The 27,061-nt window shown below is 51.5% G+C and overlaps 1 protein-coding gene across 2 annotated transcripts; it reads left to right on the forward strand.

Moving 5' to 3' along the window:
- Positions 1–1,270: 1,270 nt before the first annotated feature.
- ALDH2 (aldehyde dehydrogenase 2 family member) lies at positions 1,271–26,284 on the forward strand (the record flags this gene model as incomplete). Of its 2 annotated transcripts, XM_084253541.1 has the most annotated exons (13): positions 1,271–1,396; positions 11,670–11,774; positions 12,808–12,948; positions 13,957–14,036; positions 15,968–16,079; positions 16,875–17,003; positions 17,322–17,435; positions 17,550–17,652; positions 18,196–18,380; positions 20,518–20,682; positions 22,513–22,670; positions 24,118–24,232; positions 25,980–26,284. In XM_084253541.1, 13 exons carry the CDS (start codon positions 1,271–1,273, stop codon positions 26,010–26,012), a joined length of 1,566 nt encoding a protein of 521 aa, XP_084109667.1. In that variant the 3' UTR covers positions 26,013–26,284. The 2 variants fall into 2 exon arrangements, with proteins under 2 accessions (XP_084109667.1, XP_084109668.1); XM_084253542.1 differs by lacking the exon at positions 12,808–12,948.
- Positions 26,285–27,061: the final 777 nt, after the last annotated feature.

The following is a 27,061-nucleotide window of genomic DNA, read 5'->3' on the forward strand; positions in this document are numbered from 1 at the left end:
GCACTATGAGGCAATCCACAGCCTCTGCAGCACAAGTTGGATTTCTGTTCGGCCAGTGAGCTACCCACATGGCGCAGCAGACCTCTCCTGTCTCGCCGGCTGCTCCCCTCAGCAGTGTATTTCGTCAGTCTGCCTGTTCTGGTCCCCACTCTGTCTCTGGTGAATCCTCTCGCCCTCTGCACCTCTGGCCTGTACCCCAGTTATTGCAAGCATAAATAAGTAAATCTTTAAAAAAAAATAAAATGCAAGTCAAGGATAAAAAAAAATAAAATGCAAGTCAAGGAAATCATCCCCCAGACCCTTCACCTGGGCCTCTAGGGTCCTTCCAGCTCTGCCTGCCCAATTCTCTCTCCCCTGCCCACACTCTCCCTCCTGTTCACCATTCTTTCTCCATCGCGCTAACACTTGCCAGTGTGGTTCCATCTTCAAGGCCTTTGCACACCGTTAGTTCCCTGGAACGCTCTCCTAGGACCTTTAGGAGTCTTTGGCAATTTAGGTCTCAAGTGTCACTTTCTTAAAAGCTGTGCCCGCTGGGTCTCCCCTGTGGTGCAGAGGGTTGAGCACCGCGCTGTGAGGCTGTCCGCAGCCTCTGCAGCGCCGGTTCGATCCCCGCCGGCCTCGGAGTAACCACATGGCGCACAGACCTCTCCTGCCGCCCGCTGCTCCCCTCAGCAGTGCACTTAGTCAGTCTGCCTGTCTGGTCCCCGCTCTGGCTCTGGTGAATCCGCTCACCCTCCCGCGCCTCTGGCCTGTGCCCCAGTGCTTGTATAAATAAATAAACCTTTCTAAAAACCAAACAAAACTGTGCCCTCTGCTGCAACCAGGCCTTACCACTATCGGCAATCCTCTCCTGTTTTAAGGTCGGTCTCTCCCGCTAGGGTGTTAGCCCCGGGAAGCCCAGGCCAGGGTCGCTGGGCGCAGGACGCACGCGGGAGGGGTTCGGGCACACTTCAGGGATTCGACCAGGGCGCGCTGAACTCGCGAGGCCGGCCCATTCCACGCGCGCGGCCGGCGGCGGCGGGCCCGGGGCGCGGATTCCCGCGAAGGGGAGGCCCCGGGGGCAGCGGCCCCCCAGCCCCCACCCCGAGCGCTCGGGGCCGCTGGCCGCTCGGCCGGGCGTGGGGGAGGCGGCCGGCACGCCCCCCGCGCCCCGCCCCGCCCCGCGCCTGCCCATTGGCGGCCGCGCGGGGGGCGGGGAGAGGGCGCGGGCGCAGTGACCCCCGCCGGCCGCCCCGCGCCCCAGCCGCCCGCTCGCCGCTCCCGCCGCAGCATGTTGCGCGCCGCCGCCCGCGCCGCCGCCGGCCTGAGACCCCGCCCGGGCCGCCGCCTGCTGTCGGCCGCCGCCGCCCAGGCCGTGCCGTCGCCCAGCCAGCAGCCCGAGGTCTTCCACAACCAGGTGAGGCCGCTCGGCCCCAGCCCGCGCTTTGTTCTCGAGGGCGGGCGCCCGGGGCTGGGGAGCCGGGGGCTGGGGTCTGTGTACCCACTCGGGGCGCGAGGGCTCCGCGGCGCCCACGTCCCTCCCTCCCCGCGCGCGCGCCCCCGGCGCCCCCCGCGCAGCCCGCGGCCCTTTCCCCGCCGTGGACTCTGGCTGCGCGCTCGGCTGGCGGCGTCCGGCCGCCCCGCGCCCCCGGAGCGTGCCGGGCTGTCGGGCCTCGGTGTCCTCACCCCGCGCGGTCCTCGCCGCCGCCCAGCAGAGACGCGTCCGCCCGGACCCTGTGCGAGAACTTTCCTGTCTTTTCCTTGCGCATCTTTTACCCCCCGAGGCCTGCCCTCGTCCAGGGCAGCCCCAGAGGAAAGACGGGGAAAGAGGGGATCATTTCTAGTTAAGGGTCACCAACTCCCTGGGAGGCCGGGCTCTGCCACGGCTGGGACCTGGGCGCGGGTGGGCAGACCTTCGCCTCGGGGCTCAGGCCTCAAGTGGCGTCTGCGTCCGTCCGCCAAGGGGCTGGCGTTCTTTGACCCAACCGAGGGAGGGCTTTCCAGGATGGCGCCCATTCCCAGTGGGCGATGCCTTGCTCAAGCAGGACTTTGGAATATTCCTCTTTGGGTCTCTGAGTTGGGGAGAGCGCTGGGATCCACAGAGGCTGGGGAAGCGGATCTTGAAGGCTCACTTCGTGCAGCGGGGTCCTTGCTGCCCTCCCGGAGCGTGAGGCTTTTCTTTTGTGCAGCGGACAGGCGGTCAGAGGGAGCGCACAGGGCGAGGGCGCCCTGCACGAAGGACCCCGCCCGATTCTCTGTGCCCATCCTCAGGCTGGGCACCACCGTCACCTGCTTGGGTGGTTAGGCGGGGAGCTTATCTCCACTCTACCAGATGAACAGACAGGAGTTACAGAGCAAGCGAGGGGGTGGTGTCTAGACTCTCAAGAGGAAGCTGCTAACAGGAACTGGCTGTGGTGCTCTTGATGCCACCCTGGTAGAGTAAGGGGTCACTGACTTAGGACGTGGTAGAGGCAATGGTCCCCTCGTGGACCACTTTCAAAGGCAGGTCTGCTCCTGACCCAGAGGGTAAAGGTGCCTCTGCCCAATTTAAGGAATGTTACGGAAGGCCTTTTACCACGGAAAAAAGACCTGAGAAAACAGAGGTCCTCTGCATAGTACCTGCTGGGGGGTAGGCTGCCTGGGGAGGAGGGTCGTGCTTGGAAGACTTGAGTATTGAAAAAAATCCAGCAGAAATGTCCTCAAGGGAGAGTGACCAGCCCCCAGCCTTGGTGACCACAGGTCTAATTAGGATCTTCCTCCTCCATGCTCACCTGAGGCAGGGAACTGAGTCCAGACGTGTATCTGGACCTGGTCCGTGGCTCCGTCTCAGGAGGCTTCCTCTCAGGAATAAATTCTCCTCCCTGCCTGTGTTTTTCTTAACCAGATTTTTTGAGATCATAAGAGTAACACTTTTGCCCACAGTATGCAAATGCTTCCCGCACACCCCACTGCACTTCCTGCAAGCGCACTGTTACCAGGTAGGTGCCGCCTTGCACCGTTCTAGTGTGTCCTAGTGTGTCGGGAACCACATGGGGCGGGGGTGGTTCTTACCTAGACAAGATTTTAACACTTACTGTTCTGGAGTCCTGTCTCCTTGACCTGTGCGCCTGGATTATCCAAGTCCTACACTCAGCTTATTCTTTCCAAGGCTTCTCAAGTGTTCCCCGTTGCTGGAACTGGCCCCACAAGAAGCTTCTTGCGCTCATTTCAGTGTTGGGTTGTTGCAAACACTGCTGGCGGGAAAGACAAGACATAAAGTACTAAACTTTTGAGTCCCCGACCAGGTACAAGCTATGTCATACAGAACAGGACATTTCCCTGCGGGAGTCAGGGCAGGGTCGTTAATAGGTCCTTGTTGTTCCATGAACTGTTCTGGAATCTGTTGCCCAAAAAACTGCTGTTTGGAGAAGCTTTCAGGTTGCTTCTGTAGGCATCAGGTTTTCTCACCTGAGGACATGGGCGGGGGATGGGAGGGGAAATGCTGCACTTCAAGCTTGTCATGTCTCACCTGAATGGGTGGGATGCCAGGAGGTAGGCAGTAGGTCTTTTCCTTCGTGCCTGTTTCTCCACCCAAAAGAATTTGAGTGCAGGGCCTCCCCAGTGGCACAACTGTTGAGCGCTGGGTTGCGAAGCTGCCCGCAGCCTCTGCAGTGCCTGTTCAATCCCCAATGCTCCCCGGCCACCAGAGGAGGGTCCTGCATGGTGCGCAGACCTCTCCTGCCGCCCGCTGCTCCCCTCAGCAGTGTACTTTGGTCCTTCTGCCTGCTCTGCTCCCCGCTCTGGCTCTGGTGAGTTCTCTCGCCCTCCCGTGCCTCTGACTGTACCCAGTGCTTGTATAAATAAATAAATAAATCTTTAAAAAAAAAAAAAAAAGAATTTGAGTGCAGTGATTTGGCTCAACTTCCTAGGATCCTCCTGCCTCTGCTTGCCCTGGATGGGATGCAGGGCGGGATAAACTCAGTCGCTTAGATTTTAGGACAAATTATTCTCCCCCTCCCCCTGCAGCAGGGACCGGTGGCGGGGACTGATAATGACCATTGAAGATCAACATTTCTCCTCCTTCGTGAGTTCAGGGACACACCTCTGTCAAGGAAACTGTTTTTCATTCTTTTTCCTTCCCTAGCTTGGAGAGTAATTAAGATCTGGAGAAAGACAACTCAAAGAAAAACCCAAGGGACTGTGGTTTCTGCGCTTAGTCCCTCTAGATTGCGGCTAATACTTTCACCTTCAACCCCCCAATTCCAATTGGTTGGCAATGGTGAGAATATTAGTAATGATGAAAATAATGTCAGCTGCTATCTCTCACTCTGAGCTCTAGGCTGCCTGCCTCTGGCTGGCTGTTATCAGCTTGGGTAGGTTCGTTCATTCAACAGACATTTCCTGAGCAAACTCAGTTCCAAGGAACAAAAAAATAACAAGGAAGTTTGTGTCCCGGAAGGTGGACAAATAAGTGAAATGGGTAGTATGGTGCAAGACCATCGAGCTATGGAGAAAATGAGGTGGGTAAGTGGTAGTCACTCAGCTCTTGCTTCACTGCCACACCTGTAAAATGGGGTGTAAAACCCCCTCTCTGTCACAGGGTTGCTGTGAGGTGAAGTGGGGCCCTCCCCTTCCAGCCCTAAGCTAGGGCCTGCCTCGTGGCTCCGGTGCCTCCATATTTACTGCAGCCTTAATTAAGAGCTGACATCCCCTGCCGTGGAGCTAAGGAGAGAACGATGATGTAACTCCATCTGCTGTGGGTGCTCTTGCAGTTGTAGCTGGTTTCCTGCAGGGCGAGCTAAGTTGTGGTAAAGTTGAATGAGAGTTGATGGTGATTGTGTCTCTGTTTTTGGTCTCTTGACCACAAAGCTCAGGAACTAAAGAACCAGTTGACAAAAAAGGAATTAAGAAAAGATCTCTCTGTAAAATGTTCTGCTTACGCTTGTGAAATCTGCGGTAGAAACTTGCTGGAAATAGGCAAGCTAGGAAATACAGCCAGCTTTACCTTCCAGGGGGGAAGAGGTGATCAGTGCATCTTATAGGGAGGAATATTCCTTGTACCATAATAGTTACAAGGAATTACCTGGAAAGATATGAAGAATGGATCTCAAAAACAGCGTTCCAGGTGTGTGTGTGGAAGGAATTTCCAGCACTGCCTGTTGCATGCTGCTCAGGGAATCTGCTTATGGAGTAGTGATTAAGGGGACTTTAGCTTTACATAAATATTTTATTTCTTTAAAAATATATGAAGTAAATATAAGAAGGGAAAAAAGTGACTGTCCTCTGATGTATCCAACCCCTGCAGGTTATCATTGCCCGCATGTAGAACAGAATAGGAATTTCTTCTTTCTTGTTTTCCTGGGGAGAGTCTTAGGGAATGGGCCAAGGCCTGAGAGATGTGATGTGGAGTAGGGCTGCCTGTGGAATGTGTGCAGCGAAATTTCCCTCCTCCGAGTGTTAGTTTTATTGCTTGTTGAGGAGTTTTAAGATCCTTTTAAGACCCTTTGTAGATACAATAAATTCAGGTAACGCAGAGAATGTGAGGATGACTGGCTCCACCTTGGCTGCTCTGCTCCTGGCGACAGTTAATTGTAAGGGAACACTAAGCTGTTAAACCCTTCTCTCTCCTGGAATCTGGACCCAGATGACTGGGCTGTAAGAATGATTATGGGGTTGAGGGCAAGCTGAGACAAGATGTAGGTGTTGTGGCTAGGCCTACCTATCCACTGATCCAATAGTCATGATTATCCATCATTTCTGATCTGCCGGACCCCGTGCTGAGAACTGGTACCTGCGTTGTCTCCTTTCATCTGACCGGCGACCCTGAGCCAAGTCGAGTTGTCTTACAGGAGGAGACTGAGGCTCAGGGAGGCCCATTCCCATTAAGTAGTAGGCCTGGAACCAGGGTTCAGTCTACCTCTGGTGCGTGGCGCCACCTCATGGCCCTAAGCTCGGATGAGGCTATATTTACGTGCCTATTGGATCACAGACTTGCAGTCCGAAGGGAGGAGCTGTGTTTGTGTTTACATTTGTGTTCCTAGGATCTAGCACCAAGATCTGAATATAATCTCTGCTCAGTAAATATTTATTGAAGATGTGAAGGGCTACCTTTTGTGAAACTATGCTTACAGTTTTGTCTTCCCGTAGCAAGGAGTGGAAACCCAATGTTTCTCCTCAAAGGGGTCCCTTTTGAAAAGGGAGTGGACATGAATGGGAATGCAGGGAATGTGGAAATTTATGAAGGGAAGTGACTGCGGCAGGATGGAGGCTGCTCAGCTGTAAGCCCATAGGCAGGTGGACAGGTTGAAACGGCCTGCCTGGCAGTGTCCAGCAGAATCAACCCTCCCATCTCGGAGGTGGTGAATGTCCAAAGGCCCTGAGACACGGGGGCCGGGGGAGCCTTGGGCTTAGTGCCGGGATATCCCTTCACACCTGCCCTTGCCTCAACTCAAAACTAACCCAAGGTTTGGACTTCAGTGTTTGGAGAAGTGTGAGTGTGTGTCATTCTGTGTTTATTCTGAACTTCTGCCCCTGGGCTTGTGAAACAAGACAGCATCTGCTTTTCATTGAATACAAGTTCCCTAAGTGCCACTGAAAAAGCAAGTGCCAGCAACAGTCACCACAGGACAGAAGACCACAGCACTTACTCACTCGCCCTTGGGAAAGGATCCTATTCGAGGGATATAGATTTCCTGGGTGACAGATCCCTTATTCTTCCTTGCAGGAAAGCTTCAACTAAAATCTTCCTCCCCCAGATTAAAATAAGAACAAATAATTAAAAACAAAATCTCTGTCTACTGTAAGATCCTGCCTTCTTAAATTGGAGCTACTGAACATCACTTAGCCTTTCCTCGGAGACCTTGGGCAGATCATGACTGTCCGTTGCCACCGAGCTGACTGGCATGTGGAAGCTGCTGCTCTGTCCTGGCCTTGGAGCGGCCTGCTGTGTTGTCCCCGCCCCAGCTTCTAAGCGCCCCCTGCCCCCCCCCCCATTTCCGTTTATAGTTTGTTATCCCCTGGGCCCTGGAGAACCAGATAACCAAGGCAAAGAAGGGTCTTGTCATCAGCAATAATTTCTATGTGGTAACAACCCCAAGTTTGCAAAAATGTACATGGAGAGCTTTTGCAGCTGCGCGGTGGGGAATATGCAGTCCTGTCCCGACAGTGCATTTATGGGAGGCGGTTAATAAACTGTTGGCTTTGTATTGGGGAGTGCCCAGAATACAGCATTACTGGGAAAACTAGTTATGAAATAAGAAGTTCATGACCTGTCTTGTTCCCTCCGGTACCAGCGCTGTACACACAGTAGGTACACTTCCTGGCACATTACTATGTGCACAATACAGAGAGCTCCCCCTGTCCCCCACTCACCCGCTGCTTTGGGTTCCTCCTGTCCCCAAGCTCTTCCTTCAGACCTGCCCCTGCCCCCCAGCCCACACCTCACTGTTTGATGTGCTCTGTTGCCCAGGACCTTAACAAGGAGCCAAGACTTGGCTGTTTGGCTCAGTGCCCGGCAGGGTGCTGGCACTCAGGTAAAACTGTGCACTGCACAGATATGTGAGTCCAACTTTTGCAAATGAAGTGATGTATTTATGAAATGTGTAGAAAATAGAATATTTTAATGGAAAAGCACTGTGCTTTTTGCCAACAGTAAGAATGTAAAGCATCAACTCCTGATGTCCCTAAGAAGCTGCTCTGTTTTGAGAAACTGTTGCAAGGAAGTGTGAGCTGGGAGGGACCACCCCCACCCACCCCAGGGTGACCGGGTTAAGCATGTTACATAAGTCAGGCTTTGGGTTTCCGTGCAAGGGTCATGAAGCTCTTGGTCTGGAGTCTCCCCTTATGTTTATTCAAGAGAAGCTGCTGTGAGAACTTGGGCCTTGGGCTGAGGCTCTGTCTGAGATGTTCCAACCCCAGCTCCTCCCCCACAAGGGAGGGAGGGAGACCACTGAAGCCTCTAGCAGGGAAGTGAGAGCTTTAAGCAGAAGGAAGATTCTAGTCTCCTGCAAGCCCAAGCTTATCAGTTGAGAACAAAGATGGATTGTTGAAAATTCAACAATGGAGAGTGACCCAGCAAATGAATGCCGGGGAGTGGACTTTCCAGAGTCCCAATCTAACAGGCACAGCCTGGCCTGCCCAGGGAGGAAGGGGTGAGGCCCAGGGAGGTTAGCCAGATTGGCCCACCTCTTTACTTCATGCTTCCTTAATGTTTGTGAAATAACAAAACCTTTTCATCGCAAACTAATGTAGCAGACTGCAGTGCAGGGCCACACCAGCAGACACACAGAACCACTTCAGCTTTTGCTTCCCCAAACCTTTAACTGGGGAGAGCTGTAGGATGTGGAATAATGAGGTAAGTGTTGGTGAGACCTACTGTGTGCTGGGTTGTCCTGGCTTAGGAACTTCACAGCCTTGCATTTAATCCTCACCTCAGCCTAGGAACCTATGAAACCTCCAAAGGCCGGCCCAAGGTCACCGCCTGTGAGGGGTAGGCATGATTTGAATCCAGATCTGTCTGGCTTAGAGGCTGGTGCTTTTTATATCAATAGCACCTGGAATAAAACTCAAAATCAGATAAAGATAGAAAACAAGAGTTCTGACCTCCTCAGAAACAGAGCTGGGCTCAGACTGGAGGCTGGAGTTGGACACAGGTCTTGGTGTCCTTAAGATCTGGGTTCAAGTCCGGTCTCTGCCCTTGCTGCTGAGTGACCGCAAGTGTCTTAACCTCTCTGTCCTACTCTGGAGAGGAGGGGTGAGCTTTGAGGTTTAAATGGGAATAATCCAAGTATGTGAGGACCTTGGTATCGGGGCACCTTATCATGAGTAGCAGTTTCTGGGACATGCAGGTGACCAAGTGGACCGTCCTCCTGCTTGGGGGCAGGCTGAGGGGCTGTGGGGGGTAATCAGAAGCAGTCAGACTCCCCCATGCCCGGCGCCTGCCTCTCCTCTGTCCCTTTCCTGACCTTTCTCCTAGAGCTCCTGGTGAAGCAGGTGTGTGGTAGGTATGATACACCTAGCTGGGGGCATTGTGGGCATTGTGGAGACAGATACTCAGTCAAGGGTTACAGAGCTTGTTCCACCAGACAGCCTCCTCCAAGGTCGTCATCTTAACCCTCTGTGAGCTCCATGTTCCCTGGGAGGAGGAGGAGGAGGGCACGCTCAGAGAGGGGAGTAATGCCACATCTAACCTGAACTCCGTCCCCTACTGGAAACTACCATCACCCTCCTGGGGGGGGGGTATTCCCTTAAGATTGATGGGGGACCAACTCAACCAAGGAATCTGGCTGCGTCTGCCGCTGCCCCCTGCCAGATGCCAAGAGCCTTTTGACTTAGGTGCCTGGCTGTGATCGTGATGATGGCAGGAGTGGGATTGTGCCCAAATACCCAAATGGAACCTGGGAGAATGACTCCTGGTGACCCTTTCCTCACCAGCCCCTTCCTGGGTCGCCGGGTCACCATCCCATTGTCAAGGATTTGGCACCTGCTGCGCTCCAGGCCGGTGCACATGCTCACTGGGCACTTGACGGAAAGGTTCCTATAGTGACTCCCTCTTTATAGAGGAAGTGCCTACCCCGTGTGATGCAACTAGAATCACAAGAGCTAGAATCATTTGCTCTTGACCCCAATGAGCCAGCCAGCCCCCTGGGCCTATCTGGCCCTGACTTTCAGAACAGCATGAGCCAAGCTCTGGCCTCTGGCCTTTTTTATGGCCCTGACCCTGGCCCAGAGTGACTGCAGAGGACTCACTGGTTCCTGAGCCAGAGCCAAGCCAACCTCAGGGTGTAGGGGCAAGGAGAGCCCTTGAGGAAGGCAGAGAGTGTTCTTGGATGAGTGAATAGCTGCCCAGCCTGTGACCTTTGTTCCAGCCCCAGTGAAGTGACTGGTGCCTCCCCCCTGATCCCTCCATCTTTCCAAGCTGAGGCAGATAGTTTGCTGAGAGTTCTCTGAGCTCCCCTAACACCATGGCCTGGCTCCTGGGAGCACAGAGCGAACTTTGACATTTGATTAAGCAGCTGTGGGGACAGATCCTTTCTCAGAGCAAGTAAAGAAGATTCTGCCTCCCTGATGTTGCCTCATTAAACCAGCTACAATCTCTCCCTAGAGTTGGTCCTGTTGCTCTCTTGGCAGCAACTACAGTGATTGCCCCTGGGGCAGGATTAAGGGCTTCAAAGGACTACCTCCTCTCTGACCCCCAACTGCTGGTACTTCCTTCCTGCACATGCACCAGACCTACTCCTGCCCCAGGGCCTTTGCACTTGCTAATTCTGCTGCCTATAGGTGACTGCCTCCTTTTTTTTTAATCTTTCAGGGCTCAAGTCAAATTGCTCCGTGGAGGGGTCCTCCCCTAGACCCCAGCTAAAGTCTCACTTTACCTCCCTCCTTTGAGTCCTGCTTTCCTCCTTTGCACTTCACATTGTAATCTGAGGTTGTGTTTTGTTTTCTGTGCCTGCCAGAATGCCAGTTCCATGGGGGAGGGACCTTGTTGGTTTTGGTCTCCACTGTGTCCTCACCCTAGAACAATGCCTGACTAAGTATTTGCTTAATGGCTGAAAGAGAAATCTAATTTGCACAACAACTCCCTGTAGTTGTGAGGGAGAGGAAAGATGGTTGTAGGTTACTTGCTGTTTTCCCCCTCGGAAAGGTGCAGGCTCTACCCCTACCCCATGAATCTGGCCTGGGCCTGGGCCACACTTGGATCAGCGGAATCTGGTGTCGATAGTGAGGCCGTGGGACTTCTAAAGCTAGATCTTAAGAAGCCTTGTGAATTCTGCCTGAGTTTCGTGGAGCATGCTGTGTGGGAAGCCCGTTCAAATGAGAAGTCCGACTAGCCTGAGTCTGCCTCGCAGTCCAGTGGTACTGTTAGGGGGAAATGATGTCCTGAGCTAATCCCATACAGGCTTTGTGGACGCCACCCCCACTCTAGACTAAAGCCATCAAGACATTGGGAAAGACAAATCCCATCACCACCAAGGGGAAGGTGGCTGGGACCTGAGGGTGGAGTTGGGCAGCCAGGTTGGATATAAAAACCAAACACATGGGCCTTGGGCTCTCTGGCTCGCGATCGCTGGCCTCCCGGCTTCACCGCTCCTGGCTGGCGGCCAGCTCTTAGAGCGCCATTTTGGGCTTCCTGATCGGCGGATCGGGTAGGACTCATTTAAAACTTTGTCTCCCACTTTTCTCCCAGAGCTGTACATTTCCTCATTTCCCCTTCCCTTGTAAATAAACCTTTTATTAACCTTTCACGTGTGCCTGCAGTAGAGCATTGATAAGTCCTTTTAAGCGCGCGGGTGAGGACCCACAGTCAGGCACCCCATTTTGTATCGGGGTTGCTCTACAACAGTTCCAGACAAAACTGACAACGCCAGTGGCACGTCGAGCCCCGCTGCCCTTGCTCTGAACCACAAGAGTGAGCCCGAGCTGCCCTGCCTGGCCCGAGCCCATGCAGCGGACACAACCCTAGGAGATAATAATAAATTATGTGAAGCCACTGAGTTTTGAGGTAGCACAGACATGCCCGACTGAAGCCAAGGCACCGAGAGGTCAGATGACTTACCCAAGTCCACTGGGCAGAGCCTGAATGGTCTCCAAGGCCCATGCTTTCAACCTCCAGGTCACATTCATATCTAATCTTTCTTTGTTCTTGCTTTTGTATCTCTTGCCATTACTGGGTTGAGAGCTGGTCCTGAGAACTTTCTCCTTTCTCATTGTAGATCTTCATAAATAATGAGTGGCACGACGCCGTCAGCAAGAAGACGTTTCCCACGGTCAATCCATCCACTGGGGAAATCATCTGTCAGGTGGCTGAAGGGGACAAGGTGAGAACCAGTCACTTTCCTCAGGCAGAGCTGAGTAGGATGGGGGCAGGCAAGGTGGCTGTACTTTCTACTTGTTCTTTGTATGGCTGAAACGTCACCTGTGTATATTACTATCACAACTAAAAGGTGCCAGTTGAATTTCTTGAGTAAATGAATGGACCGAAGTCTTCTTCACAGACAGGTGCGAGCTTCTACCCCGGTTCAGTATGCTCACAGTTGTGGAATTGTGGATTTGCGGTCAAATTCAAGAGCATCTAATCCAGTCTCCTTTGCAGACCAGAGAGCTGAAGGTCAGGGGTGGGAGGTACAGCCAGATGTAGCTGTGGTGCTGGTGTATTTCATTTCGATAATATATAATCATAGCAATGAACAAAGTTTTAAAATTTGTAAATTAGACTCAGGAAAAATACTTCATTTTCAGTAGGAAAGGCGTTAATAACTCAAGAATCCCTCCTGCCTTTTGCTTTAAGACAATCCTTTCCATCCCTGTTTGAGGCCTTACCCTCTCTGCAGAAAGCAAGCATGACTGTCTCCTGGTGGAGAGAGCGGTCAGATGGAGGCTGTGCTAAATGTCAGTGGAGACCAGGCTGCCCGCCCTGACACACAGCTCCTTCTGCAGCAGGCGCCAGCTGCGTCTCACTGCTCCAAGGAGAAGGACGTGGATTAACCCTGTAATTGTCAGCTAGTAAGGCCTGGTCTTGGAAGGAAGCCGAGGGAGAAAATGGTGAAATTCTAAGCACTGACCCTTGAGTGCCTCTCCCTCCACGACTGGGGCATTTTGACATGAAAAGACAAATGGGAACTGGCAGGATCCCCATTCCCACTGTGGCCCCCGGAGAGAAGGCAGCCTGCCACTCGGTTCTGAAGCTGCTCTGCCTCGGCCTTGGAGGCTGAGGAGGGCTGGTTTGGGACAGGCTTCCTCAGAGACACTGACTGAACCCCCGCAGATGTGGGTGCGCCGGGCAGCCACAGGTGGTGTTGGGAGGGAGTTATGGTTGAGAAGGCCTGAGCTGCCTCTGTGGGTGTTTTCCAGGAAGATGTGGACAGGGCGGTGAAGGCTGCCAGGGCCGCTTTCCAGCTGGGTTCGCCCTGGCGCCGGATGGACGCATCCGAGAGGGGCCGGCTGCTGCACCGCCTGGCCGACCTGATCGAGCGAGACCGGACCTACCTGGCGGTGAGTCCCAGCTCTTCCGCTCTCATCCCCATGGCAGATGGGCCCAGCCTCCCGTGAACAGCCAGGGAGAGGCTCGTTGCTGCAAGTACCTGGTCAGAATGGCTAGAGCTGACACTTTGGGGGCGTGCCCCTTCACCACCCATCACCTTGGATGCAGTGGATTTGGCTAAGAAAGGAGGTGACGGAGGGGAGTGAGAAGAGCCATGGCAGGGGAGCCTTTCTAGAAGAGGACCCTGGGGATAGACACCTCTCCTGGAACCCCTGTATGGTGGGCCATCTCCCTGGCTACCAGGGGCAGAGAAAACCAGGAGGTAGTATCTTCTCCGCTCCCCAGTTCATTCTGTACCTAGCAGCCAGAGTGAACCTTCTAGAAGGCAAATTATTCCATGGTGCTCCACTCTTAAGCCTTCCCAGGCATCTCCTATCCTTAATATAAAATCTTGTTCCCTCAACATAGTCTACGAGGCCTTGCCTGGTCTGGCTCCTTCTCCCGGCCATGCTCGCCCATGGCCTTCACGCAGTTCTGCCCCACAGCTTTCCCTCAACTCCTGACACTTCCCTTTGGGCATGAGGGCCATTCTCTCGCCTGGAGTGCCCTGCCTGCCCTCCACCACCATTTGTACAGCCCTTTGCTTTGTCACGTCCTACCTGTCCTAGGGGCTACTCTCAGGTGGGGGTCGGTCTGGGTGGGCAGCCTGCCCCTGTGGTCTGGCCTGAACTCTGGTGAGTGATGACTCGTCTTCCCCTCACTCCCAGATCTGACATTGACACAGCAGAAGCTTGAAAAATGTGTTTGTGAAATAATCATATGAAAAGCTGGTGCAGGATTCCTCCCGTCCCGCTCCTCATTCATTCTGATTTTAGCGAGGGAGGGACAGTGGCCCAGGAACACAGTGATGTCTGCTGGCACCCAGGGGCCGCCCTTCTTGGCCGGGAGCCTCAGCACTGCTCATCACCTCATTTTCTTTGACTCAGCACATGTGTGCTGACCTTGTTCTCTGTCCCTAGACCTTGGAAACTCTGGACAACGGCAAGCCCTACGTCATCTCCTACCTGGTGGATTTGGACATGGTCGTCAAATGTCTCCGGTACAGCTCCGGCTTCCTGTGCTGCCTCGGGGCTGAGGAGGGGCGTGCCTGAAGGGGTGGGAACAGAATAAAAGGATGATGGGGCTGGAGAAATGGGTTCTGTTTAGACACCACCTCATGGGAATAATCCCTCAGTATAAGGCTGTAATCCAGCCATTGCTTCTCTTTCACTTCAGTCAGTTTTGGTAATTTTTGTTGTGTTGGAGTTTGTCAGTCTCGTCTAAGTGATGGGATTTGTTGGCTACAGTTGTTCAAGGTATTCACTTAGGATCTTTTAAAAAACCTTTATAAGGTTGTTAGTCATGTCCCCACTTTTCATTTTTGATTTGTGTCTTCTCCCTTTTTTCTTCGGTTAGCTGCAGGTCTGTCCATTTTGTAAATGTTTTCAAAGAACTAACTTTTGGTTTTGTTGATTCCGTTACCTTTTCACTCTTCATTTCTTGTGTCTCTGCTCTTTATTTTCTCCCTCTTGTTAGTTTTGGGTGCAGTTTAATCATAAATATTTTAATGACCAAGAACTGTAAGTGGTGGATTAAGAGCCTTCTGGGTGGTTGGGAACAGAAACTCACTCAGCCTGACTAGGGCATGACAGAGTTGGGGGCCTTAAATCCTGAAGGCCACCGAGTTTTACTGCTGCCCCCCACCCTTGCCACTTCATTCTTCCCACCACCTCCAGCTTCCTTTGGGGCCAGTCTGCCTTTTGGAGCCTGGCTGTCCACCCCAGCCTTCCTTCCTCAGTCTGGCTCCAGCCAGATTAAGCAGCACCCCTCTAGTCCAGTGCCAAATACCAAAGTCCTAGTGCCAAATTCTGGGTGCCGAGTGCCACCCCAGTGGGCTGGCTGGGAGCCTGACTACCTGCGGATAGAGCCTTGTGAAATATAGTTTGCTCCCCAGTGACTACCTGTACCAAGGTTCGTGGGGGAGAAGCAGTGCTGGAAAAGTGGGGGGTGGACACATCACAGGCTGCCACGTCACCCTGAAGACAGTGAGCAGTGACTGGTGATATCCTGGAGGAAGCCTGGTTGCTGCTAAAAAGCCTGCAGTGTACACAGCAGCCCCCCATAGCAAAGAATTTTCCAGCCCCAAGTGACAGTAGTGCCAAGATGGAAAACACTCTGCAAGGACCCAGATTGCCTCCTGTGAAGTCAGGGAGAGCCTTCAGACAGTTCGACAGTTCGAGGGCCATGCCTTTGTGCTGACTGCATAACCGCCAGTCACATGAGGTCTATGTGGAGGGGAGGGAGCGGATGAGTTGGTCACAAATCCAACCCAGGTCACCTTTGTTCAAACCCAGGTCACCTTTATTCTCAGCTAACCTGGCCGGATACCCATTTCACAAAGCTGCTTTTACCTACTTGCTTCATCCTTCTCCACCTCTTGTTTCTCCTGGTTCCCTGAGAACCTAGCCAGTACTCCCCGTGCACACACGACTGTTCCTTTCTTCCATCTCTGACTTGCTGTGCTTTCTGTCCCTGCATCCCTGGGTCAGGGAGGGACCCAGCTGAGGATCTGTTTGGGGATGGGCCATCCAGTCTTGACATGGTGCCAGCTGCCTGGTAGGTTTGCACTTTTCTTCCGGATTCCAATCCATGTTCCCAGACACTCACCTCTGGCCTTGTGCTGGTGCAGTCACATTTTAATAACCTGAATGTTTATTAAAAAGACGGGTTTCTGGGCATCAGTCTCACAACCAGATTGAGTCGGTAGGAAGTGGGCGCGTGGAATCTGGTGTTTTCACAAGCATCCTTGGGGACTCTGGGGCTCAGAGCTTAGTCACCTCTTTGGATTATTGTGACTCCAGCAGTTATTTAAATCTCTCTGGGGAGAAGTTGAGAGCAAGGGTGATGGTCAGAAAGACCCAGCTGGACCAGTTGGAGTCTTCTCTTTTTGGAAGGGTTTAGAGGGTCTCTGACAGCCCTTTCTCCTCTAAGGTATTATGCCGGCTGGGCTGATAAGTACCACGGGAAGACCATTCCCATTGATGGGGACTTCTTCAGTTACACCCGCCACGAGCCTGTGGGAGTGTGTGGGCAGATCATTCCGGTGAGTGCCAGCCTTACAGATGAGGGATTGCTGGGAGCACTGGGCGCTGCAGCAGTACTGGATGGGCTCCTGGTGAAGGTGGGAGGACCTGGGAGGACATTAGAAGGTGGCCTTGATCATGGCGGACTCCCTGGGCCTTGACAATATCAGCTGGGTTCAAGCCCAGCCCTGCCATTTGTGAACTCTCTTATCTCAGGCAAGACCAGTAACCCTCTGTGCCCAGGCGCTTATCTGATAAGTAGTTTCTGCACCAGAGGGTGGGATGCGATGGTTTCACATGGTGTCCGATGAAAAAGCACTGACGAATGTGAGTTGCTACTATTCTCCTCTGCCACCGGCCTCGCCCATTAATGCAGTTGTGGTTTGGAGAACCACGAGAGGTTTAAAGAATTCGGTGCGGGGCCTCCCCTGGTGGCGCAGCGGTTGAGCGCTGGGCTGCGAAGCTGCGCGCAGCCTCAGCAGCACCGGTTTGATCCCCGGCCGCTGGGCGAGGGTCCCACATGGCGCGCAGACCTCTCCTGCCGCCCGCTGCTCCCCTCAGCAGTGTACTTCATCACTCTGCCTGTTCTGCTCTCTGCTCTGGCTCTGGTGAATTCTCTCACCCTCCCACGCTTCTGACTGTACCCAGTGCTTGTATGAATAAATACATCTTTAAAAAAAAAAATAATAATAATTCTTAAAAAAAAAAATAAAAAAAATAAAGAATTCGGTGCGGTTGCTTCTCTCTGGGGCACTGCTTTCTGCTGCCAGTTTGTTCTCGGCTTGGATTTTGGTATCAGCTGTTGTCTCTTGCAGTGGAACTTCCCACTCCTGATGCAGGCCTGGAAACTGGGCCCCGCCCTGGCGACAGGGAATGTGGTTGTGATGAAGGTGGCCGAGCAGACTCCACTCACCGCTCTCTATGTGGCCAACTTGATCAAGGAGGTGTGTGACCTCTACGTGCCCTTGTGCTGGCTGCCTCTGAAGGAGTGTTGAGGAGGGGACCCAGTAGGGGGTGGTGTTTGTGGAGCAGGGGTTATGCCATCCCGTCAGTTACCACACTTTAGTGACCCCCTCTTACCTGTTGCCTACATGGACCTCTTTGCGGGGCCCATTTTAGGGAATGGTAATCCTGAGTGAGGAAGGGGTAACAGCCTTTGAGAACCCCAGGAAACAGGTTCTTTGCTGTACACTTAGAATTCCTGAGCAGTACTTAGAATTCCTGAGCAGGAGAATGACATGGTTCTGGCTGACTGCCCGCAGGCCGGCTTTCCCCCTGGCGTGGTCAATATTATTCCTGGATTTGGCCCCACGGCTGGGGCCGCCATCGCCTCCCATAAGGATGTGGACAAAGTGGCCTTCACAGGATCCACTGAGGTAAGCCCTCCCCAGGACCACCAGCTTGTGGGGTCCTCTGTTCTATGTCCTTGACAGCCATTGCTTCCCCCAACTCTGCCCCACTAAGAGCTTGTCTGTTCTGCTCCCCTGCAGGTGGGCCGCCTCATCCAGGTTGCTGCTGGGAGCAGTAACCTCAAGCGGGTGACGCTGGAACTGGGGGGAAAGAGCCCCAACATTATCATGTCGGATGCTGACAGTAAGTTACCGTGAGGAAGTCTAGTGTGAAGTCAGCCACTTGCTGTTCACACTGCTTCCGCGCACTTCTGTAATTCTCAGTGACCACTGGAGTTGGTTTCTGCCCCCAGGACTTCAGGACGGAGGCTGGGCTTCTTGGCATGGCCTGTGGCCTGTAGGATCTCACCTCCTTGTTTCTCTCCTCTTTGCTCCCTACAATTCTGCCACGCTAGGCTACTTGCCCAGCTGAACGGCTCACCTTCTGTTAGACTGTCCATCACCTCCTTTTTCCTGGTCCTGCTGAGGAGCTCCCGGGTTTGCCCTCAGGGAGCTTTCTCTCCTAACTGCCATTAGCTGCTGGTTGTCCTTGGGCTGCGTTCCAAGGGGCATGACCACTGCTCTCTGTGTCTGTCTGCCCCTCAGCCTCAACCCTGAGGAGAGATGCGTGTGTCTTGCTCCCATGCTGGGCTGGCCCCCAGCAGGCACCAAGGCTGGCATGGGGAGGGGTAGGCAGCCGCTGGAGGCAGGCCTGTCCTCTTCTCACAGTGCCTTTCTGCCTCCCCAGTGGACTGGGCCGTGGAGCAGGCCCACTTCGCCCTGTTCTTCAACCAGGGCCAGTGCTGCTGCGCAGGCTCTCGGACCTTCGTGCAGGAGGACGTTTACAATGAGTTTGTGGAGCGGAGCGTCACCAGGGCCAAGTCTCGGGTGGTGGGGAACCCCTTTGACAGCCGGACCGAGCAGGGGCCACAGGTAAGCCCAATGGCGGCAGGCGGGCCTGGGTGTCTGCAACCAGCACAGAGAAGCAGAAAGGGCCTGGGACTCAGAGTCAGGCAGGCTGGGAGCTACCTCCCACCAGCTGTGCATCCCCGGGGAGCTGTATGCCCTCTCTGAGCCACATTCTTCCATCCTTCCCGCCTGTCTTTCCTGTCTCATGGGGTGATTGCGAGATGGAAATTAATGAAGGAAAGCACTTTGTCAATTACATACACATAATAAATATTAGGGGTGTCTGTGTACAAGGAATGACTGCTTCCTGGACTTTGGCCATCCAAAGGCATCTGTCTACCAGGACACACAGATCTGTCACGTGACTGTCTGCCCAGTGGGGTGAGCGCCATTGCATGTGGAGGGATTTTGTTTCACTTTATATTCTTCTGAGCTGTTGGATCAAAATTTTTTTTTACCCTGAGCACATATTCATTTTAATGAACCAAACTATATAGGCACAGTCCAGAGCTACTGTGGGTTCATTTCCAAATCACTGCAGTAGAAGCAAGTCAAGCAAGTCACATGACGTTTTTGGTTTCCCACAGCATATTAAAGTTAGGTTGTCTAGTAAGTGTGCAATAGCATTATGTTTTTTTAAAAAATGTAAATGCCTTAGTTTAAAAAATTCCGAAATATTTTACTTACTTTATTCCTAAAAAGTGCTAGCCCTCATCTGACCTGTTGGAGAAATAGCACCAGTACATTTGCTTATCATCTGGTCGCCACAAACCTTCAATTTGTTAAAAGGGCAGTATCTGTGGTGTGCCAGAGAGTGGTTATAAGAAAAATAAACAGTGCCTCTCCCTGCCATTTCCTCTTCCTGGTCCTTTTCTTTCTTTCTTTTTTTTTAAAGATTTATTTATTATTTATATAAGCACTGGGAACAGTCAGAAGTGCGGGAGGGTGAGAGAATTCACCAGAGCTAGAGCGGGGAGCAGAGCAGGCAGAAAGACCGAAGCACACTGCTGAGGGGAGCAGCGGGCGGCAGGAGAGGTCTGCGCGCCATGTGGGACCCTCCTCCGGTGGTCGGGGAGCAGCCGGGGATCGAACCGGCGCTGCAGAGGCTGCGGGCAGCTTCACAACCCAGCGCTCAACCGCTGCGCCACCTGGGAGGCCCTTCCTGGTCCTTTTCTAGCACTGTCCTTAGACCCAGCCAGTCACTTTGTCCTGGTCCTGCCACCCCTCCCAGGGGAAGGAGTCCCAGGGTCAGGCCTGCTCACACAGTCCTTGTCCATGGGGTCCTTACCCTTCTTTAGGGCCCACAAGAACCTCTTTGTGGACTCCATTCTCAAGCGTGTCTGCTCTTCTGGTGTCCACTCCCAAGTCTCCAGGGCCACCCAAGGTAGAATTTTAAAAAATAGACTCCCTATTTTAGAATAGTTTAGGTTTATAGAAAAGTGAGTGCGGAGTTCCAGCGTACTGTTTTGCATCCACCCCCCTCACCCGTTACTGACTTCTTGTGTTTGTGTGGTACATTTACTGTACTTGATGAGCCAATGCTGACATATTATTATTAGCCAAAGTCCATCACTTACCAGAGGGCTCACTGTTGATGTTCATTCTCTGTGTTCTGGCAAATGGATAATTCGTGTACTTGCCATCACAGTGTCACACAGAATAGCCCCCTGCCCTCAAAGTCCTCTGTGCTCCCTCCCCCAGCCTCTGGCAATGGCTGATATTTTCACTGTCTCTATAGATTTCACTGTCTATAGATTTGCCTTTCCCAGCATGCCATACAGTTGGAATCATATACTATGTAGCCTTTGTAAATTGGCTTCTTGTACATTTATGTTTCTTTGATTTAAGTTTCTTTTCATGCCTTGATACTCATTCCTTGTTATCTCATTGTGTGGACAGCCTGCATTTTCTTTATCCTCTTATCATGGATGGACACAGGTAACTTTACTTTTTAGCTCTTGTGAATAGTGCTGCTGCGAATCCCAACAGCTCTTTTTTGTTCTTGTTTTTCTTTGTGATTTGTGGTTATTGAATTATTAAAGTGATACCAACTTATATTTAAAATCTAATAAAGTGGCTAAAGAAAAAAAAAAGACTCCTTTGATCCCATCCATTTCCCTGCCCCATAGGTAACCGCACACACACATATTTGCTCCCATAGGTGGATGAAACTCAGTTTAAGAAGATCCTTGGCTATATCAAATCTGGAAAGGAGGAGGGGGCGAAGCTGCTGTGTGGGGGAGGAGCTGCTGCTGACCGTGGCTACTTCATCCAGCCGACGGTGTTCGGAGATGTGCAGGATGGCATGACCATTGCAAAGGAGGAGGTCAGTGTGGGGCCGATGTTCTGGGATGTTCTTGGGAGGAGACGTGGGCAGTTCCGTCCTGCAACTTGACATTATAACCCAACAACTGACTTTGGGCCAAATTCTGGCCCTATGCCTAGAACAGATTATTTACAAATTGTTTAATCCCAGTGCTTTCTTTCCTCTTTAGCCACTATTTGTGAGTATTCTCTGGCATGGCCTCCAGAGTCCATTGTGTTTGGTCCCTGCAAGTTATGAGTTCAGGAGTGCCTTGCCCAGTAAGCAAGCACACTGGTTTAGACCAAAGGGCTGACTTCCCTGTAGAGTGAAAGGTCTACATGCCTGCCCCTTGGCATGAAAGAATGAAGGGCAGGAGCTGTGTCTCACTCTTTTCTTTTTTTAAAAGATTTATTTATTTGGGCCTCCCCTGGTGGTGCAGCAGTTGAGCACTGGATTGCGAAGCTGCCCACAGCCTCTGCAGTGCTGGTTCGGCCCCTGGCCGCCGGAGAGGGTCCCACATGGCGTGACAGACCTCTCCTGCCACGCCCACTGCTCCCCTCAGCAGTGTATTTCATCAGTCTGCCTGTTCTGTTCCCCTCTCTGGCTCTGGTGAATTCTCTCATCCTCCCGTGCTTCTGACTGTACCCAGTACTTATATAAATAAATAAATAAATCTTTAAAAAAAATTATTTATCCATACATACAAGAACCGGGGTACAGGCCAGATTCATAGGAGGGTGAGGGGATTCACCAGAGACAGAGCGGGGAACAGAACAGGCAAGACTGACGAAATACACTGCTGAGAGGAGCAGCGGGCACGACAGGAGAGGTCTGCTGCGCCATGTGGGACCCTCGCTGGCCGGCTGGGATTGAACCGGCACTGCAGAGGCTGCAGACAGCTTCACAGCGCTGCACTCAACCGCCTGCGCCGCCATGGGAGGCCCTGTGTCTCATTCTTTTGCACCACAAATCTTGACTGAATGCCTGTTGTGTGCCAGGTCTCTACAGAGGCTGTGATCCCAGGGGCATCTGGCTGGGTGTTCTCTGCCCTCGTGCAGTTCAGACTTGCTCTGCACCCCCAGCAAGGATTAAGTCTGTTAGCACCTTATGCAGGAAAATACTATGGTGTCACCCCTTTCATGAAAATGCAAAATAAAACATGAAAGTGCAAAAGAGGCAGAACTCTTTTCTGCCTCTTTTCTCATCACGAGTACATCTATGCTTTGAGATCTCAGACACAGATTTTCTTGGACCTTGTTAGAGTCCAAATTCACAGTCCTAGCCCACCCCTAAGGCACTTCTGGCAGCCTTTCCTACCTCAGTCTAGATACTCCCCAGTCCTGGAACCTTCCAGAAGTTTGAGTTCCTTAGCACCCATGTGAGAATGGCACTGGTGTGCTTGTGCTTAGATCTTTCCGGCTGCCTGCTTCTCACCCCCACCCTCCTCTGGCTTGTCTCTGTCCCGCTACAGCTGACTGTTCCTTCTTCAAGGTTTTCCCTGATGACCTCCTCCCCACCAGCCTTCCTTCTGCTGTGGCATCTGTTCCCTAGTCTCTCCTCTGCGGGCTGAAAGCAGCATTCCCTCCCATGAGCACACCTGGCTCCCACCTCTTGGTTTCTAAATCCCATCCTTCACTCAGAGATAGGTGTCCTTGCAGAAATGGCCCCGTCCAGGAGAAAGGCAAGGAGAGGCCAGTCCCCTTTGTGTGTCAGTGAGCTTGGGAATGGTTGTCTCCCTCTAGAGCCGTTAGGGTCTGTCTGGGGACACATTACTACATCTGGGGTCCTCGGCACATTGAAAGCTGGGCAGCTGGTGGTTCCAAGTCCCCCTGCTCTGTTCTCTCATCCCAGATCTTTGGGCCAGTGATGCAGATCCTGAAGTTCAAGACCATAGAAGAAGTAGTCGGGAGAGCCAACAACTCCAAGTATGGGCTGGCTGCTGCTGTCTTCACAAAGGACTTGGACAAGGCTAATTATTTGTCTCAGGCCCTCCAGGCGGGAACTGTGTGGTAAGAGCCTCCCAATGGTCCCTCACAATCCAGGTGGGGATGTCCAAAGACAGGTGTTCCAGAATCCAGTGCACACATCCCAGAATTTGGGTGCTAGGTTCAGGTCCTCCTGGGTCAGGGTGTGGTGTAGCAGATAGATTAGAGATTTCCTACCCCTTCTCCAGGAGGTTAAACTCTCCAGTGCCTACGCCCTTGTGCTATTTGAGGACAAGCGCATGGATTCCCACCTACTGAGCTGTGATAATGCAGGAGACCGGAGCTGAGGGCCTACAACATGTAGTACTAGCCTTGGAAACTTAGCACCTACTTCACACTCACAGGATGGATATATGATATTTGAAAACAGAAAATACCAAGAGTTGGTGAGGATGTGGAGAAACTAGAACTCTCACACCTTGCTGGTGGGAATGTAAAATGGGACAGCCACTGTGGAAAACAGCCTGACACGTCCTCAAAAAGTTGAACATAGGGTTGCAATTCCATTCCTAGGTTTATACCCAAGAGAAATAGGTTCACACATAAAAGTGTACGCAAACGTTTGTTGCAGAATATTCCTGATACCCAAAAGGTGGAAATAAACTGAAATCTCCAGCAATGGTGAATGGATAAACAATATGTGGTCTGTCCATGCAATAGAATATCACACAGCCATGAAAAGGAATGAAGCAGTCACAGACCTCATAATGTTTTGGTCAATGACAGCACATCCAACATGGTCCCTGTGTGTAAACCCTAGGTGTGTAGTTGGCTATACCATCTACATTTGTGTAAATACACTGTGATGTTTACATAACAAAATCACCTTACAGTGCTTTTCCCCAAACATACTGTCTTCATAAAACAACAACACATGACTGTGGATCCATGCTACCCTCTATATAAACATACTAAGTGAAAGAAGCCAAATGCAAAAGCCACATATTGTATGATTTGCTTATATGAAATGTTCTGAATTGGCAAATTCATAGACACAGTGTGGAGACTGGTGGTTGCCAGGAGCTGGAGGGAAGAGTTGGGGACTGACTTTGTATGGGTATGGGGTTCTTTTTGAAATTGTGGAAATATTCTGGATGAGATAGTGGTGCTGGTTGCACACATTATGATTATGCTTTAAATTATTGATTTCTCCCCTTTAAAAAGTAACTTTCAAATTTGATTAAAATTTAGTAGATTTTTTAAAGTACAAAAACTCAGCACCTGATTAGCAAAAACGAGTCATTAACATGGGACACTAACATGTGGTGAACCCTGCAATTGACATCCATCTCTGACCACACCATGAAGGTCGAGATGACCAAAGGCTTCATTTCATGTGGCTTCCTGTCAACTCCTATGTCTGGTTATTACAATGGTTCTACCCACCCATTTTTTTCTCAGTAAAATTTTAGAGCACTACAGGAGAGCTGACACATATCCCCCAATACTGAAATCTCATTTCAAATGACAGGGTCAACTGCTATGATGTGTTTGGGGCCCAGACACCATTTGGTGGCTACAAGATGTCTGGGAATGGCCGGGAACTGGGAGAGTATGGCCTGCAGGCGTACACGGAAGTGAAAACTGTGAGTATGGTTCTCAGCTCTGTCCTGTTGGGTTCCACCAGTGTTTCTTCCTAGCTTCCTGTTTTGAGCCACAGAAGCTAAGAAAGAGGGTAGAGACCCAGCCTCTGCTCTGCCTCTTGAGAAATACCTAGGGACGTGACCCTGTGGTGCCTTTTGTTATATGCCAGGTTCTGTCAAACCACAGAGAAAGGAAGATGCCAGGGGGCTGAATGAAGCAGGGAGGAAAAGCTTCTAATAAGAATCATGTGGGCCTCCCTGGTAGCCTAGGGGTTATTTCTCAGCCCTGTCACCACTGTGGCCTGAGTTCCATCCCCAGGCAGAGAGCTGATCCACATGGCGCAGCAGACCTCTACTGTCTCACCCTCTGCTCCCCTCAGCAGTATATTTCAGTAAATGCTCCTGCTCTACTATAAATCCTCCTTAGTCTCTGGTGAATCCTCTTACCCGCTGTACCTCTGGTCTACACTTCAATTCTTCTAAGCATAAATAAATCAATCTTTTTTTTTTAAAAAATCATATACAGCACTAGATACCTAGGGCCATAAATATACCCCTGTCTTTTAGTTTTCAGTCTCAGTGATAGGAATATAACCTGAAGAACTAATCTGAAATATAAATAAAGCTAATAACAACTTTATCTCTCTAAAAGGGAAAAAATTAGCCTAAATGCCCAATAAATTATGGAGGACTAAGTAGCCATTAAACTTTTTATAGAATATTTGATACGGAATATGTTCACCCTTTAAAGTAAAAAAGCAGGGTGCAAGGTAATATATGCAGTGTAAGTCCAATTTTAAAACTATTAATATACATGTACATGTATAGCCCCTCAGATATCTTTATTTATAAATATGAAGAAGACAGGAAAGTAACACACCGAAATGAAAATAATTTTCTCTCTGTAATGAGCACCAATTATAGTTTAACCAGGAAACATACAGTTGATTTTTTTTTTTTAAAGATTTACTTTTTATTTATACAATAGCTGGGTACAGGCCAGAGGTACGGGAGGGTGAGAGGATTCACCAGAGATAGAGCAGGGAGCAGAACAGGCAGAAGGACCGAAGTACACTGCTGAGGGGAGCACTGCTGAGGGTGAGACAGGAGAGGTCTGCCGCGCCATGTGGGAATCTCCCTGGCTGGCCAGGAATTGAACTGGTGCCGTGGAGGCTGCGGACAGCTTCACAGTGCTGTGCTCAACCCGCTGCGCCACTGGGGAGGCCCTACAGTTGATATTTAAAGAAAAGAGAAATGGTCGAGACCAGGCCTTCCCTGGATAGTCCTGAATAGTTGCCATGGGGGAAAGTGGGATTCAATCCCAGATCAACCTGGAATCTTCCCACTTCACATTTGGACACCTGTGAGCCTCACAGTGGTTTTGCTTTTGCTTTGTTTCTTTTGGAGGAAAGTACAGGTGCAGGTCAGGGTCCTTCCACTTGGGCATGGTCGACATTTGGGATTGAAGTTGGTATGGGGCCTGTGCGGTATACGGTGCTGAATAGCATCGCCTGACTTCTACCCATTAGATACCAGTAGCACCCCTGTCACAACCCAGAATAACTGGGTTCAAGGGAGACAGTGTGAGCTCACACAGAGCGCAGCTCTTTTTGGGTGCTGGTATTAGCCGCTTGGCTCTTGGGGTGTCAGAGTAATGAAGGAAGGGGAACTCCTACTCGTGTTCTGGTAGCCCAGTGAGTGCAGACCCCAGGGCAGCGTGGGACTCAGCTTCTCTGCACTGTTCTTGCAGGTCACCGTGAAAGTCCCTCAGAAGAACTCATAAGCGCCCACGCTGGCTTTCCTGCTCATCCAGCAGCACAAAAAAGCGACAAGATTAGCAGCAACACTAAGAAAAATGGCCCTTGTATGCTCAAAGCCTCAAAGGAAGTTTTCCCCCCAGCTCTCTTGGATGAAGAAAGTCTCAGAATGTGAAATGACAAAAGGGCAGCTGTAGGGTTAAGAGTATTTGGAAAAAGCCTTTAAACTGCAATGATGTTAGTAGCTTGGGTGGGGTTGGAGGTGCCTCAAAGACAGATTAAAATGCCTCATCCTGTCCACCTGACTCACTTCTGTAACTTTAAGAGGAAAGAAAAAGCTATTGTTTATAACTGTGCTAATCTCAAGGTAACAGCTAGTGCTTGCTTTTTAAAACTCATTAAAAATCAGAGTTGCTCTTCACGTGTTGGGTGATCCTTCCACCAGCTCCATGTCCCCAGGAGATGCTGCCACCTGGCTTCCCCGTGGCGTGTCACACACCTTCAGTGTCATGTGTGGACACCTACCAGCCATCCCCACCCTCCATCCCCAACTGAGGGGAACAGCTTTTGGTTCTTTCATTTAATGAACAAATATCTCTGCCTGTTGACCCGTGGAGGACCCTGTGCCAGGTCCCAGGCAGGACCTGATCCCTGAGCTTGGGGAGGGCTACGCCAGGAAAGGCCCTGATGCCCAAGGTGGGCTCTCAGTGTTGTGTTAGACCCTCAGTCAGACCAAGGGAGTTAGCCTCATGCGGGAAAGCCTCTGTCAGTGGACTCGTGAAGGGAGGGCTGTAGTTCCAGTAATCAGGCCTGAGTCTCCTCTCTGGACCACTGACTTCCTTTGGTTGGGACCTGGCAGACGATTACTACTATCAGAACTAAGCAGTCAGGTTTCCTGGTGTGCCACGGAATAGGAGCACCAGGAGGGAACTGCAATAGGCTTGTGGTCAGGTTTGGGTCATCGCTTTCTTTAAGAATTTGAGGAAAAGTTTGTCCTCTCTTAAGAAAACACACCCTCTGTGTAAAAATTTGCACATGGTCTTGGGGGTGACTCGTACTAGTTGACCCCAGGCCT

This window comes from Talpa europaea (assembly GCF_964194135.1).
Source record: "Talpa europaea genome assembly, chromosome: 14".
Lineage (NCBI taxonomy): Eukaryota > Metazoa > Chordata > Mammalia > Eulipotyphla > Talpidae > Talpa > Talpa europaea.